This window comes from Archocentrus centrarchus, chromosome 9 (assembly GCF_007364275.1).
Source record: "Archocentrus centrarchus isolate MPI-CPG fArcCen1 chromosome 9, fArcCen1, whole genome shotgun sequence".
Lineage (NCBI taxonomy): Eukaryota > Metazoa > Chordata > Actinopteri > Cichliformes > Cichlidae > Archocentrus > Archocentrus centrarchus.
In genome coordinates this window covers 18,429,156-18,442,906 of record NC_044354.1, presented here as the reverse complement: position 1 = coordinate 18,442,906, position 13,751 = coordinate 18,429,156, and the positions used below count along the sequence as shown (strand labels likewise).

Genomic DNA, 13,751 nt, shown 5'->3' with positions numbered 1-13,751 from the left:
TGTGCTTTAATACTCCCAGGTTGGGAAACGGTAATTTAATTAATTCTCATGAGTGCATCATGACCCAACTGGTCTACTTACAGGTCTTGCACATACTTGCCTTTTTCTCATTTTCAGTGGAAAAGAATTGAGAGGAGTAGTGGGAATTGGTGCAGTCTGTGTTAAGCTCTGTTTACAGCTTTCATATGTTCTTTACTTAATTTTGTATTTGTGTCCAGTATGTTTATGTGCCAATAGTTTACACTTACTAAGTTTTTCTACTTAGGCGCAATTACCACTGGAATCACACTTGTGTATAAACATTGCCTTTGTTTATACATATATTCTCACAGTTGACATAGGTCAATTGCAAACTCTATTTTCATCCATCCACATGAAAGAGGTAACAAGCAGTTTAACCTACTGCTGCATATTATAACATTTACAATAATTACAGGCATTTTTTGTCATTTGATTTAGTACAAATACACAGGAACCTTGACTGCACTGTGAAACATGCAATGCGTGAAGCTGTGCAATGCAGATCAGGATCATATAAAAGCAGTGTGAGGTTTATGTATGAAAGAGGAACAAAGATTAGCGCAGCTGCAGGTATTATCAAAAACAGCATCATAAAATTGCAAGACTCTATCATTTAATTTAATTTATTTGCTTGTAAACAGATAAATATTGAAAATGTTTTTTTGTTTGTTTGCTAAACTTAAGCTATCATGGTGATGGCTATGTCTTGCTTTTTTTTTTTTTTAATTGGTTAATGATCTGCTAGTGCTGTAGTCTGCTAGTATTATATTGCAACAAGGGTCCAAGGGTCAAAGGTTTTTCTCCTGAACTGCATAAATCCTGTTTCTCTGCTCAAACACAGACCAACAAGCCATGTCCAAGACCACGGAGCCCCAAACACGCAGCTGTGAGTAGAAACCTCTTTCAGATTTGTAGCCAGATGATGCGCACATACTCATAAGAAGATTGAAATGGGACTGAACCTGTTCTTTTCCCGATATTTTATTGCATTATAAAATATGTAATAGCTCTGTGTTTAGTAACTGGTGAATTGAGCTCACTCCATCCTGTTTCTACATAAACACTAAAACCTAGAAGCCTCTGCAAGAGGCTGCTTTTGGTTTCAGCTGACAAAGAACAAGACTAAGTAAATCAAAATCTCAAGTACAATTAAAAAAAAATGCTTCGAGATATGTGGCACTATTATACTTTGGTGCATCCCCTTTAAAAAGAGAGGTAGTTTGATAGCATCAGTTGTTAAAAAAATAAATAAATAAAAAAAAATAAAAAAGCTCATTCTTTACAGTTACACACAAAATATAGGTGTGCATTTAGATAATGCAGTTTCTCCTGCTCGTCATAATGTTGCATTTCTAAATCGGAGTTGCAAGTTCCAAAAAGACGTGTTGGCATTTTGTATTGTTCCTGCTCCAAGGACTCCTGCTGAATCAGAGCTGGGAAAAGAATATGCACAATGTCTCATTAACAGCTTTTAGTCATTCTCAGCTGTTAACTCAAAGACCGGCTGACAGGCCCCTACACAGTTAAAAATGAAAAGAACATAAATTAAAAAGATGCGCGGGATTATAGCAGCAAATTCTAACGAGGTCATTCATTTGTATCCTGACATACTGTTGGTGCTAGAAGGAAAACAATTCATTAAAGAAATAGCTGTTGCAAATAAACTACTGTTGCTCTAGTGATTACCCAAAAATGAAATATATATATACATATATATATATATATTACAAAAAAGCAATACCTGAAGCTATTATCCACAGTAATTCTGGGCTTGTCAGTGCTGCTGTTTTGTTTTCAAGAAACTTAATTCTGAATGTAGCAGTAGGAAGCTCAGAAAATAGCATCCTAAAAATGACAGCACGCACTTAGGCGTCATTTGCAATGCTGCTGTAATCACATTCGAACCTCACCGAATCAACATAGTAAGAGATTGTTAAAGCCTACTGTGGTTATACCTCTATTACACAGTCCCATTTTTTATTGCCTGTTGTATTTGTGTCTTAGGAATGAGCAGAAGTCTCGCTCTGCTGATTTGTTGCAATAACGTGGTCAGAAAAACTGTGATATTGTACGCTAAGCTCAGCGTGGTGCCCCCTACTGAACCTCAATGATTTGCTTTTGCTAATCACGTCACTCTCATATATATTTTACAGTCCACATTATGAGGAGAGATATGAGGTAATGAACAGGAATGGGTTATTGAATAACAGATAAGACAGGCAGTGCAGGTGTCATTCGTAGTGCATGACCCCCAGAGAGCCATGTTTTCATACTAGCAGGAGCTGTTAAAGCCCAAACTGTCTCCTATTGCAGATAATGTTTGTTTCACAAAACCACTTTCCTTCACATGTAGAGTTTATATGTTTCATTTGAGGATAACCAAACACCCAAAGAGTCAACAAAGGACATACTGGATTTAGTTGTTTGCACAATTATGTCACAATAAATTTTAAGGTTTGTTATTTTGTCACATCCAAGGCACCCTGTTAATATTATCACGTGGTTTGTGTGTAGGATCTATCCTCACAGTTCTTCCTCACAGTCCATAGCAACATACTACCCCTCATCAACCGACATGTGTATAATATAGTGTTGAGTGATTCTCCTCTCCACTCTCAGTATCGAGTAGGCAGCGATGTCCGCAGGCCAGTGGACTCGAATGCTTGGCACCTCTGGTCTGCTCTGGGGAGGAAACCCCCGATCCCATCCCTACTACCATAAAGGGAACTATTCCAGCTTGGATCAATGGGAGCTTTCTGAGAAATGGTCCTGGGAAATTTGAATTTGGAACAGACAGGTATTTGAGGATTACTGTGAAAAACTTTATTTGCACTGAACTTTGCTCGCACAGTAAACTGTAAACACATCCCTGTAGAAAGAAACTGTGGTTTTCCCCGTCAGTGTTTATTCAACAAGGTACTGATTCCTCCAATGCCAAATATTTTTCACTCTCTACAGTCCCATAGTACTCACATCATTCCCTCTGCTTTGTCTTACACAAATATTCTGCAGAGAAATTAATTCTCTTTTTCTCCCTCAGATACACACATTGGTTTGATGGCATGGCCATGATGCACAGGTTCCACATCTGTGAGGGCAATGTCACTTACAGCAGCCGCTTCCTTAGAAGTGACTCATTTATCCAAAATTCAGAGAAGAATCGCATCGTGGTTTCAGAGTTTGGGACATTAGCCATGCCTGATCCCTGCAAGAACATCTTTGCTCGTTTCTTGTCACGCTTTCAGACTCCTAGTATGTGTGTCTTCTTTACACATTGCAGATTCCCATGTGTACTCAGCTTCTGTACAACACTGTGTACCACTAGCTGGCCCAGCTGTCTTGGCTAATTATAGATCAATCTCCAACCTTCCTTTTGTCTCAAAAATTCTTGAAAGAGTAGTTGCAAACCCGCTAACTGATCATCTGTAGAGAAATGCTTTATTCATCACAGTGCGGAAACTGGTGAAGGTTACAAATGATCTTCTTAAGGCCTCTGACAGTGGACTCATCTCTGTGCTTGTCCAGCTAGACCTCAGTGCAGTGCTCAATACTAATGTTTTATTCACAGGGTTTGGTGTTAGGATCAATTTTATTTACATTTTACATGCTTCCTATAGGTAGTATTATTAGAAGGCATGGCATACTTTTTTCATTGCTATGCAGATGATACCCAGCTTTATCTATCCATAAAACCAGAAGACACACACCAATTAGTAAAAGTGCAGGAATGTCTTAAAGACATAAAGACCCAGTTGACCTCCAATTTCCTGCTTTTAAATTCAGATGAAATTGAGATTATTGTGTTTGGCCCTAAAAATCTAAGAAACATGGTGTCTAACCAGATACTTTCTCTGGATGGCATTACTATGGCCTCCAGTAAGACTGAGGAATCTTGGAGTCATTTTTGACCAGGATATGTCCTTCAATGCACATATTAAACAAATATGTAGGACTGCTTTCTTGCATTTGCACAATAAGTCTAAAATGAGAAACATTCTGTCTCAGAGTGATACTGAAAAATGCATTTATTGCTTCCAGACTGGAATATTGTAATTCATTATTATCAGCTTGTCCTAAAAGCTTTCTGAAAAGCCTTCAGCTTTCAGGCCCCTCTTCTGTGGAACCAGCTTGCAGTTTGGATTTGGGAGACAGACACCCTCTCTACTTTTAAAATTAGTCTTAAAACTTTCCTTTATGATAAAGCTTATAGTTAGGGCTGGATCAGGTGACCGTGAACCCTCCTTTAGTCACGCTGCAATAGGCCTAGGCTGCTGTGTTTATTCTTCACTCACTTCTTTTAAGTCTCTTTGTATTTATACCCAACTCTACATTTAATCATAAATTATTATTAATCCCTGGCTTTCTTCCACAGTGTGTCTTTTATCCTGTCTCCTTCCCCTCACCCCCAACCAGTAGCAGCAGATGGCTGCAGCAGATGGCCTGATTCTGCCGGAGGTTTCTTCCTGTTAAAAGGGAGTTTTTCCTTCCCACTGTCGCCAAGTGCTTGCTCATAGGGGCTTTGTATTGATTGTTGGGGTTTTCTCTTTATTATTGTAGGCTCTTTACCTAATAGTATAAAGTGGCTTGAGGCAACTGATGTTGTGATTTGGTGCTATATAAATAAAACTGACTTGAGTTGAATTGGAAATACAGTGTTAAACCATTTATTAGATCAGGTTACCAGTCTAGAGTAAAAATCAAACAAAAATCTGAGAAGAAAAGTGTATATGGACATTTTCTTTAGTGCTCAGCTTCTTGCAAAATGCTTTTTCAGACAAATGAGAGCTGGTGCATTACATTATATTTTCAACTGAGGTAAAGAGAGCACACGTCAATATTTGTGAGTTTGGACCTCTTGTGTATACTGTAAGGGAATGTGGATCAAAAGAATGCCATAAAGTGTTCTGCTAAAGAGCTACATTTGATATGTTCCATCTTCTATATATGTGTGAACAGAGGCAACAGATAATGCCAATGTGAACTTTGTCAAGTACAAGGGGGACTATTACGTGAGTACAGAAACCAACTACATGAGGAGAGTAGATCCACAAAGCCTGGAGACAAAGGAAAAAGTGAGTCAGTGGTATTATTAGAAATATTTGTGTCTTGATGAGTGACTAAGATGTTCTAGCTTTTATAATGATCAAAATGGTTATTTTATTTCTATGTAAGGTGGACTGGAGTCAGTATATTGCTGTCAACTCAGCTACAGCTCATCCACACTATGACCGCGAAGGTGCCGTGTACAACATGGGCAATTCACACAGCAGAAGAGGTAACCCGTCTTTGCTCTTTTCTTCTCAGCTGTTCACCATGTTCAGCCATGATTAGAATTTATATGATGTTCAGGAGCAGGACCACACCCCAAAAAGTCACATTCCTGTGATGTGTCTACAGCTGCCTACTTGCCCAACACACGTTTGTTCTCTTCCAACAGCAGCCCCCAAACCCACTCCTGTCTGTAGGCTCCCTGTGGCTTCTATATACCAGGCATTAATTGGATATTCTCTGGTGACAACTTTACAAACCCTTTTAAAGCCCTACTGACAACCACAAAATGCCACATCACGTCCATTTTCTCAACAAATTTTTTCCTCTGAGTTCCTCAGTGCAACACTTGGCACCATCAGGTTTCAGGGTTCTTGCCATCAAGATACTCAAGGTCTCCTCCTCCAAAACTTTCTTCTTACCCCTTCCTGCAGCAAACATCAACTGCTCCCCTTTAGGGGGTCACTTTGATTCCACCCCATGCATCATTCCTCTGGGCCACTCATTCATTTTTCACTTGCTCTCACTTGCATCATCCACACCCTTGCTTCTTTTTACAATCACTCTTGACAGCTTGTGTGGCTCCCACAATATTCTCATGTCAACTTAAATAGCATCTTCTTTTGGGATCTAATGTCCCACAAATGCAAGAGCTCCACATAGATTTTTCTTTTTTGCTGGTTTTGCTCGGTAATATGGAAAAAGGTGATTCTATGCTAAATGGCCTTATAGGTTCAGTCCACATCGCTCTAATTTTACCTTGACTTCAGTTTTTGAAATCTACTACTCAGTAGCACTGGAGTTCTTCTCTGGGGCCGCGAATGGAAAGAGATCTATTCTCACGCCAACTGTAGTTGACATATTAATCAAAGGTCAAAGCAGCTTTCACCTTTATGCTTTGTCTAACCTTGCTACATTCAGAACCTCGTCTCATTTCCAGTTTCAACCTACTTTTTCCAATTTTCGACATTGCTTCTTCTTTTTCCGTGCCAGTCTGTCCCTGTCAGTTGAAATGTGTACAGTAAAGGTTTATCTCAGCTGCATCTTCATTATCTGCATCATTACCTCAGCGTCAAATGTGTCTTTAAAGCACTCGCTGTCTCTAATTAACTTTTGATGTCCGCTTCATCTTCATCACACTTAGTTCACAACAACCACCAGGCACGTACACTTAAATCCATTCGATCCAGGCCAGCATCTATGTGTAACAGACCATTGCTTGCTTTTTCAGTTAAGGAGAGTTAAACTGTCACAATAATAAATACAGGCAGTGGTTTGTTAAAGTTGCATCTGAGCAATTAGTGCAGTTCAATTTTGTAATTCTCAGCACACTTCCCCTTCTAGTCTTCTTACTGTCCCCACAGTTCAGACACAATGCCAACTTGTCATCACTTTCCCCAGAATTTGCCATTTTTTTCTTATTCTGTAATTCTTTCCTTATTGGAATAACCACATCTGCTTCCCCTCTCCTCCCAGACCACCTAATCATGGGTCTCTGGTCTTCCCAAATCTACCAGTTGCTCATGCTCATGCTCTTTATGGATCTGGCAGGTCCAGGACCTACCACTGATCCTCATAGAGGCCTTCAGCCTTGTTGATTCCTTTTCATCTGTCATCTTCATTATGTATAACTGCCAATATTTTCATACTGAAGATGACAGATGAATGAAGCATTGGCATTTGGAGTGGTACTCGCTTGTGAATTGTCTGTATGCCCACTAAACATGTTTAAGGATATTTATAGTTCTGTTCTCAGGTTTGTCTCTATGTATCTTTGCATGTTAGTGCTTTAAAATAAAGTCAGCCTAACAACACAAGGCGCTTTTGGACACTCTCTAGGATTCTTCTACAACATCATCCGTGTGCCTCCTCCCGAGGAGAAGGCAGCAATGCAGGACTCAGCTGACCTGACTGGAGCCAAAGTGATCTGCTCCATCCCTGCAGCTGATCCTAGGAAACCTTCCTATTTTCACAGCTTTGGTGAGAAACACATTACAGCATAACAAAGAGCCCCCCCCCCCCCTTTTTTTTTTAAGTTGTCTGCATGCTGGATGTGAACTGAAGCAAAATTAATGAATTCTGGGAGAGGTTTTGCTTTTTCCCTGCACTGGCAGGGTGAATCTACTTCACTGAAACTTTTTAATGCTCTTATTAATCACTGATTTTAATTCCAGCCTCGCACTTCTTTTTGTCATTCACAGCTCCTTTGTCTTTCCTTTTAGCTCTCTATATCTCTCTCCTCTTTTTAATTATGCCTCTAACTTACACAAAAATTTTCACGCTTTTCTCAGCTAAGTATTTACTGTAGTTTCTTCCCTGGCTTAATCTGACAGGACTCTTAACAAGATAGACATAATTTGTATTTTAATGCTTTGATGTTTTGTTGTCTGAATGTAATTCAGTTTTTGCTTGTCTATACACTCACTGGCCCCTTAGATTCAACAAGGTGCTGGAAACATTCCTCAGAGATTTCAGTCCATATTGACATGATAGCATCACACAGTTTTGTCCAGATTTGTCTCCCATTCCATGACATCCTGATGAAGGTGCTCTGTTGAGATCTGGTGACTGTGGAGGCCATTTGAGTATAGTGAACTTACTTTCATGTTCAAAAAAATAGTTTGAGATGATCTGAGTTTTGTGAAAGCAACCATCAGATGGATGCACTGCGGCCATAATGGGATGGATATGGTCAACAACAATATGTCAGGTAGGCTGTGGTGTTTAAATAATGCTCAGTTGGTACTAAGGGAGCCAAAGTGTGGCTCAAAATATCCCAACACCATTATCCCACCAGCAGCCTGAATCATGCTTTCATTGCTGTTTACACCAAATTCTGACCCTCCTGTTCAAATGTTGCAGCAGAGATCGAGATTCATCAGAACAGGCAATGTTTTTCCAAACTTCTATTGTCCGATTTTGGTGACCCTGTGCAAATTGTAGCCTCATCCTCCTGTTCTTAGTTGACAGGAGCTTAGCTAATGAGTGGCTGTCTTGCCTTCCTATCAACTGGAAGCAGTCTGGAGGCATTTTTGCCCAGAGAAAGGCTGCTCTCTGGATATTTTCTCTTTTTCGAGCAATTGTCTGTAAAGCCATGCGATGGTTGTGTGGGAATGTCCCAGCAGATGAGAGGTTTCTGAAACACTCAAACCAGCCTGTCTGAGGATTGTACCAGCCTGTCAATTCTGATGCTTGCTTCGAACTTCAGCAGGTTGTCTTGACCATGTCTAAATAAGTTGCTGCATGTTATTGGCTGATGAGCTAACATGCAGTTGAACAGGTGTACCTAACAAATTTGGATTGAGTGTAGATATCTATAAAAGATCTATAAGACTATTGATAACCATTTATGGAATGTTTAATTAGCATCTGCTGGGAGAGCTAATTCTCCTAACCCTGGATTTGAGTAAAGTCAATATCATAAAAAGCTTAGCATGTAATACGAAGGTTGTAGCTGTGAAGGAAGCTTTAGCAGACTTTATTAACAAGTTAAACTGACCATGAGACGGCTGAGGTAGAACAGGTCATCTACTAATCAGAAGGTCGGTAATTCAATCCCTGGCTTGTCCAGTCTGTGTACCAAAGGCAAGATACTGAACCCTGAGTTGCTCCTGATGTGTTCATGTGTGAATGTCAGATAGAAAGCATGTAGATGCAGAAAAAGAACCAGTCCATTTACCATGACTGGACTTTACCAGTCAGCTGAAGCAAGCAGTTGACAAACAAGCCACTGCTAATTGAGCTTATGCGAATGAAGGCTTCATTCTTTGGTTTGTCTAACCCAGTCTTGCCCCACTTGGCAAGACTTGCAGCAGTATACAATACTGCAGCAGTAGTTCCCTGATTATATCAGTCTATATTATCAGCAGACCACCCTTGTCCTGCCAGACTTACAGGCACCAAGAAATCCCACAAGTGAGGGGAACAGTGTGCAGCCATCCAGACTACATACTACATCTCTCAGCAGAGTAGATGGGTGTTTATATTTAGCGTTGGCTTTATGTGTTTATGTGCAAAAACAAATGTCTTGCGGTTTATGGCTGGAAACTAATATTCTGTTTACATACAGATATGTACTGATAGGTGATAAATGAAAGGATGGTGAACAAATTTTGCATCATAATTTTTTGACAAAAATGAGGGGGTGCCCTTTAAAAGTATGGTGTTCCGTCACACCAATGGTGCACCAGAGAGGAGCATTCAAATTACTCGAGGTCGGTTTTGAAAGTTTTTCCTTTAATTCGTCACCCATCCATAAATCACTACTGAAATGATGTGAGCGTTACACTCTTGTCTCAACATAGTTCCCTCCACACTGCGCTAATTAGTTACACTACGTCTTTAACCGCAGTGGAATTCATAATTGGAACATGGCACGGCAGGTCTATCGTACACAAGTGTAAAAATAATATTTATGATGTGTAACAAGTCCCTCACATCTTTTTAATGCATCCATTGCTTACTTTGTGTGCCTCTCTCTCTCTCTCTCTCTCTCTAGTCATGTCGGAGAACTATATTGTGTTTGTTGAGCAGCCAATCAAGATAGACCTGCTGAAGTTCATGCTGTACAAAATACAGGGGAAGAGCTTTCACAAAGTCATGACCTGGGAGCCTCAGCATGGAATAATCTTCCATCTGGTCAACAGGCACACCGGAATGGTGACATATATAACATATATTTACTGTATGCAATCTAGTGTAAAACAGGAAGCTTGCAAACACAACCAGCTGCTGAGGAGTTGGAACAAACAAACAAAAAAGAAAAAGAAAAAAAAGGAAAGCTGCAAGCTGATCTCTTCATGCACTATTACATTTTTTTCATATTTATTTTGATGAAACCACACTCTGATGGTGTAGCTTTCCTCATACGTTGTTGCTCTCAATTTTTTCATCTCATTACACAGCATACCCATTAAACATATAATAACAAACTTTCAAAATGATAAGGTGCAACTCAATAATATTCATGCCAAGCAGGGAGCTTGTCTTCAAAATGTAAAAAACAGCACATCACCTCCTTTATGTTTGCACAAAACCCTTTTTAACTTTGTCTTATTTTCTTAACATTATATGATTCTGAGTGTTCACTGGTTGATGTTATCGGTCTGACAGGCGAGTGAAGTGAAGTACTGTACAGCACCAATGTTTACGCTGCATCAGATCAACGCTTTTGAGGACAGCGGGTTCTTGATTATGGACATGTGCTGTGGGGACGATGGTGAGCTCATTGGGGAGTTCACGCTGGAGAACCTCCGAAGAAATGCAGGAGAGGAAATGGATGAGGTAAATGCTTTCGGTTTCTTAGTTTGTTGTTAGTGAACAGCTCAGGTTGAAATGCTGGCTTTTACGAAATGATAACACAAGTGACATAATGGTGTTTCTGTATCCATCATTGTTCAGCTAGCATATTGTTTTGCATTCATAACATTACCCTCCACCAACCCTGAAACCTAAAATATGAATCAGCAAGGATTTGTGGAGGATTTGTCTGTTTCTTAGGCATAGACTGTTCAATTGCCTCTGATGTTCTCTTATTTTTTTCTTCTTCTTGCCTGTCAGTTTGCAAAGAAATACGTTTTGAGAATATATGTGATTTCAAATGTGGTGGAGTGTATTACTTTCATCAAAACACAGGAACATGATTTTGTGACAGTATTTTGTATCTGTTTGGGTGCGATTGTTCCCGAGGTTGCATCGCACCCTTTATTCAAAGGAGCTACACAGACAGTTTTTCACGATGATTTCTTTTGGCAGTTTTACAACTCACTGTGCAGAAATCTCCCAAGAAGATATGTCCTACCTCTGACCGTGGATGAACGAACTCCTTTAGATCAAAATCTTATCACTTTACATAACTGTAAAGCCACAGCGAGGAAGACAAAACATGGAGAGGTAGGATCCAATGGTGTGCACAGTGCAATGCATTTTCTGCATTTAGTAGTAATATGTTTAACTGTACATCACTGGTTGTACTGGAATCTGGTGCAGAATGAGGCCTATAATGATGATAATACAAACAATTTACTCCCACAATTTCTATGCAATTATCCACCATGATGAAAGTTACTTTCTGCAAGAGAGTTACAGCAAATAAAAATGATGTATCCACTATTCAAGTGAATAATTAGAGTTTAAAGGCTTACGTATAGCTCACACACACTCACTCTCCACTTTCTTACAGCTGAGTAAAGCTGAAAGAAAAATGTGATCTTTTAGTTGTCATGACTACCCGTGTGACATCGTCCTCTGTTGTTGTTCTGAGAATGCATGCGGCAACTGAAAAACACCTGTGAAAGTGCTCCTGCGACCGGAGTCACAGAAAAAACTGAGAAAAACATTTCTTGGTCATTGCACGTGAAGCTACATTTATTTCAAAAGTAAAATTAAACAAAATTCATTTATTCCTAACTAACAAATGCTCTGGCCCTCATGCGGGAATCCATTCATTTACCTGTCATAGAGAACAATGCTCTACTGATTTTCAGTACTTATGGAAATCATATTTGTTAATGTGTCTCAAATTTTGGCTGAAACGCTGCACCGATCTGAGCAACATCCTGATCCTGCAGGTTTACGTGACCCACGAGGAGCTTCACAATGATGAGCTGCTGCAGTTCGGTGGCCTTGAGTTCCCTCAGATCAATTATCACCAGTACAATGGCAGACCTTACCGCTACTTCTACTCCTGTGGCTTTGGACACGTCTTCGGTGACTCCCTGCTCAAGATGGATGTCCACACCAAGGAGCTTAAGGTTCTCTATCAGTCAAAGAGTACACTTAAAGAAACCTCATTGTTAACTGGGCCGGGTATTACCACATCAAAGCTATTTCTACTTCTATTTCTTTATCATTGTGAGGGCAGCACTAGGCTGTGAGCTGGTTTTCTAACATGAAACAGTTCAGAGTATGTTTATGTGATCTTCCCCGTCTAGGCGTGGCGTTATCCCGGCTTGTACCCGTCTGAGCCTGTCTTCGTTGCTTCGCCTAAAGCTACTGAGGAAGATGATGGAGTTGTCTTGTCTGTCATCATCACACCCAGAGAAGTAATTGAAACAATTTTCTCTGGGATATATTCACATTTTATGTTATCTGTGTGCCACTGTTACAGATCACCGTATAAGGGCCAGATGTCACGTGCTTTATGACATTTTGGGTCGCGTGTGGCCCACACAACATTTAACTGTGCCATAAAGTTAGCCATAAGTGCCCAAAGTAGTCTAGATTACACCAAAATGTGTCTGCTACCTGAGTCCACACTGGGATGCCTTTATAACTGTGAGTCATTTACTTTCACAAAGTGTTTTGTTTGTATTGTAATGCTTACTCTGAATTTCCTTAATCTCGCCCCTGGCAATACTACACTTAACACTTTTAAACAATAAACGCTAAACTGAAAAAGCCATCCTGGAAACTAACTGGAACTAAACTGAATTGGAAAAAAACAAATAAAAACTAATGAAAAATATAAACAAAAATCTGTTGTATATGATGATTTATAGAGAAAAAAATACACATTATAACAAACAGACTTTATTATGCTTTCATTGCAACCTGAGCAGACATATTTTTACTATGCACGGAGAAGACAAATGCTGTGGTACTCTCAATATCATTATAGTGAGGAGAGTTCTGTGACCTTTTTTTTTTTTTTTCAATAACATAATCTATCTCCTCTGTATCTGTTTCCAGGAGAAAAGTACTTTCCTGCTTGTTCTGGATGCCAAGACCTTCTCTGAGCTGGGCAGAGCAGAGGTCCCTGTCAATATCCCATATGGGACCCATGGTGTGTTTAACGAGATGGGCTAGATTTGCCACTCTTTGCAACTCTGTGGCAAATTGCTGAAATTGAACCCACAACCAGCCACTTTATCCACAAAATAGAAAATCTCTGTTGATGTCATTCCCTGTAAAACTCCTGAACTGTAAAAAAGACAGAAAGAAATAAGAGCTTGGAAAAACTGCAGACTCATGCTATTTGTTTGTGCCTCCTTGATGGGAATGGGTGCATGTCCTCACCGTGTGCTGCCATTACAGTTAGAAAGATGGCAATCTTTTGGAGACTAACAAGACAGAAAGCCCAGCATGGTATCGGAACACTGATATAGTTTGTCCTCTACGTGTCCTCATGATCTCTTGTAAGAATCTGAAATACTGCTTTCCTTTCAGTGCATACATTAAAATAAAATATGTTTCCCCTTCTGTTTTTTTTTTTTTTTTTAGTTAAAGTGTTTTTGCTTCATCATACCACTGGAAATGCTATACTCCCAGGGAGAACAGAACAGCACTTAGGATACATAAAAATGCATCAGAGGAAATTCAATTTCTGTCAAAGTAATGTGATAGAAATGGACAACGTCTGAAATGCCTGGAAAACAAATGGAACTAACTGGTCGATGGCCTCCAGAGACTCTACCAGAGGTCACATCAGAAATTTGGTGTTGTCCATTCAAAACAAACCCAAA

At 39.7% G+C, this 13,751-nt stretch overlaps 1 protein-coding gene across 1 annotated transcript; it reads left to right on the top strand.

Annotated features, from left to right (window-relative positions):
• Positions 1 to 862: 862 nt before the first annotated feature.
• Positions 863 to 13,478, top strand: LOC115785807 (beta,beta-carotene 9',10'-oxygenase-like). The gene is made up of 12 exons (XM_030737679.1): positions 863 to 907; positions 2,641 to 2,818; positions 3,062 to 3,273; positions 4,978 to 5,093; positions 5,194 to 5,296; positions 7,129 to 7,269; positions 9,788 to 9,948; positions 10,402 to 10,572; positions 11,044 to 11,181; positions 11,859 to 12,041; positions 12,222 to 12,332; positions 12,979 to 13,478. The coding sequence occupies exons 1-12, from the start codon at positions 874 to 876 to the stop codon at positions 13,093 to 13,095; spliced, it is 1,665 nt and encodes a 554-aa protein (XP_030593539.1). The 5' UTR covers positions 863 to 873; the 3' UTR covers positions 13,096 to 13,478.
• The last annotated feature ends 273 nt before the right edge of the window (positions 13,479 to 13,751 follow it).

What these genes read in the sequence shown, in the direction of transcription:
- LOC115785807 (XM_030737679.1), top strand. Translation starts at nt 874, where the DNA reads ATGTCCAAGACCACGGAGCCCCAAACACGCAGCT. An exon ending in GCCTGGAGACAAAGGAAAAA is followed by an intron (nt 5,094 to 5,193) that starts GTGAGTCAGTGG and finishes TTTCTATGTAAG; the next exon opens with GTGGACTGGAGTCAGTATAT. An exon ending in TTCCTATTTTCACAGCTTTG is followed by an intron (nt 7,270 to 9,787) that starts GTGAGAAACACA and finishes CTCTCTCTCTAG; the next exon opens with TCATGTCGGAGAACTATATT.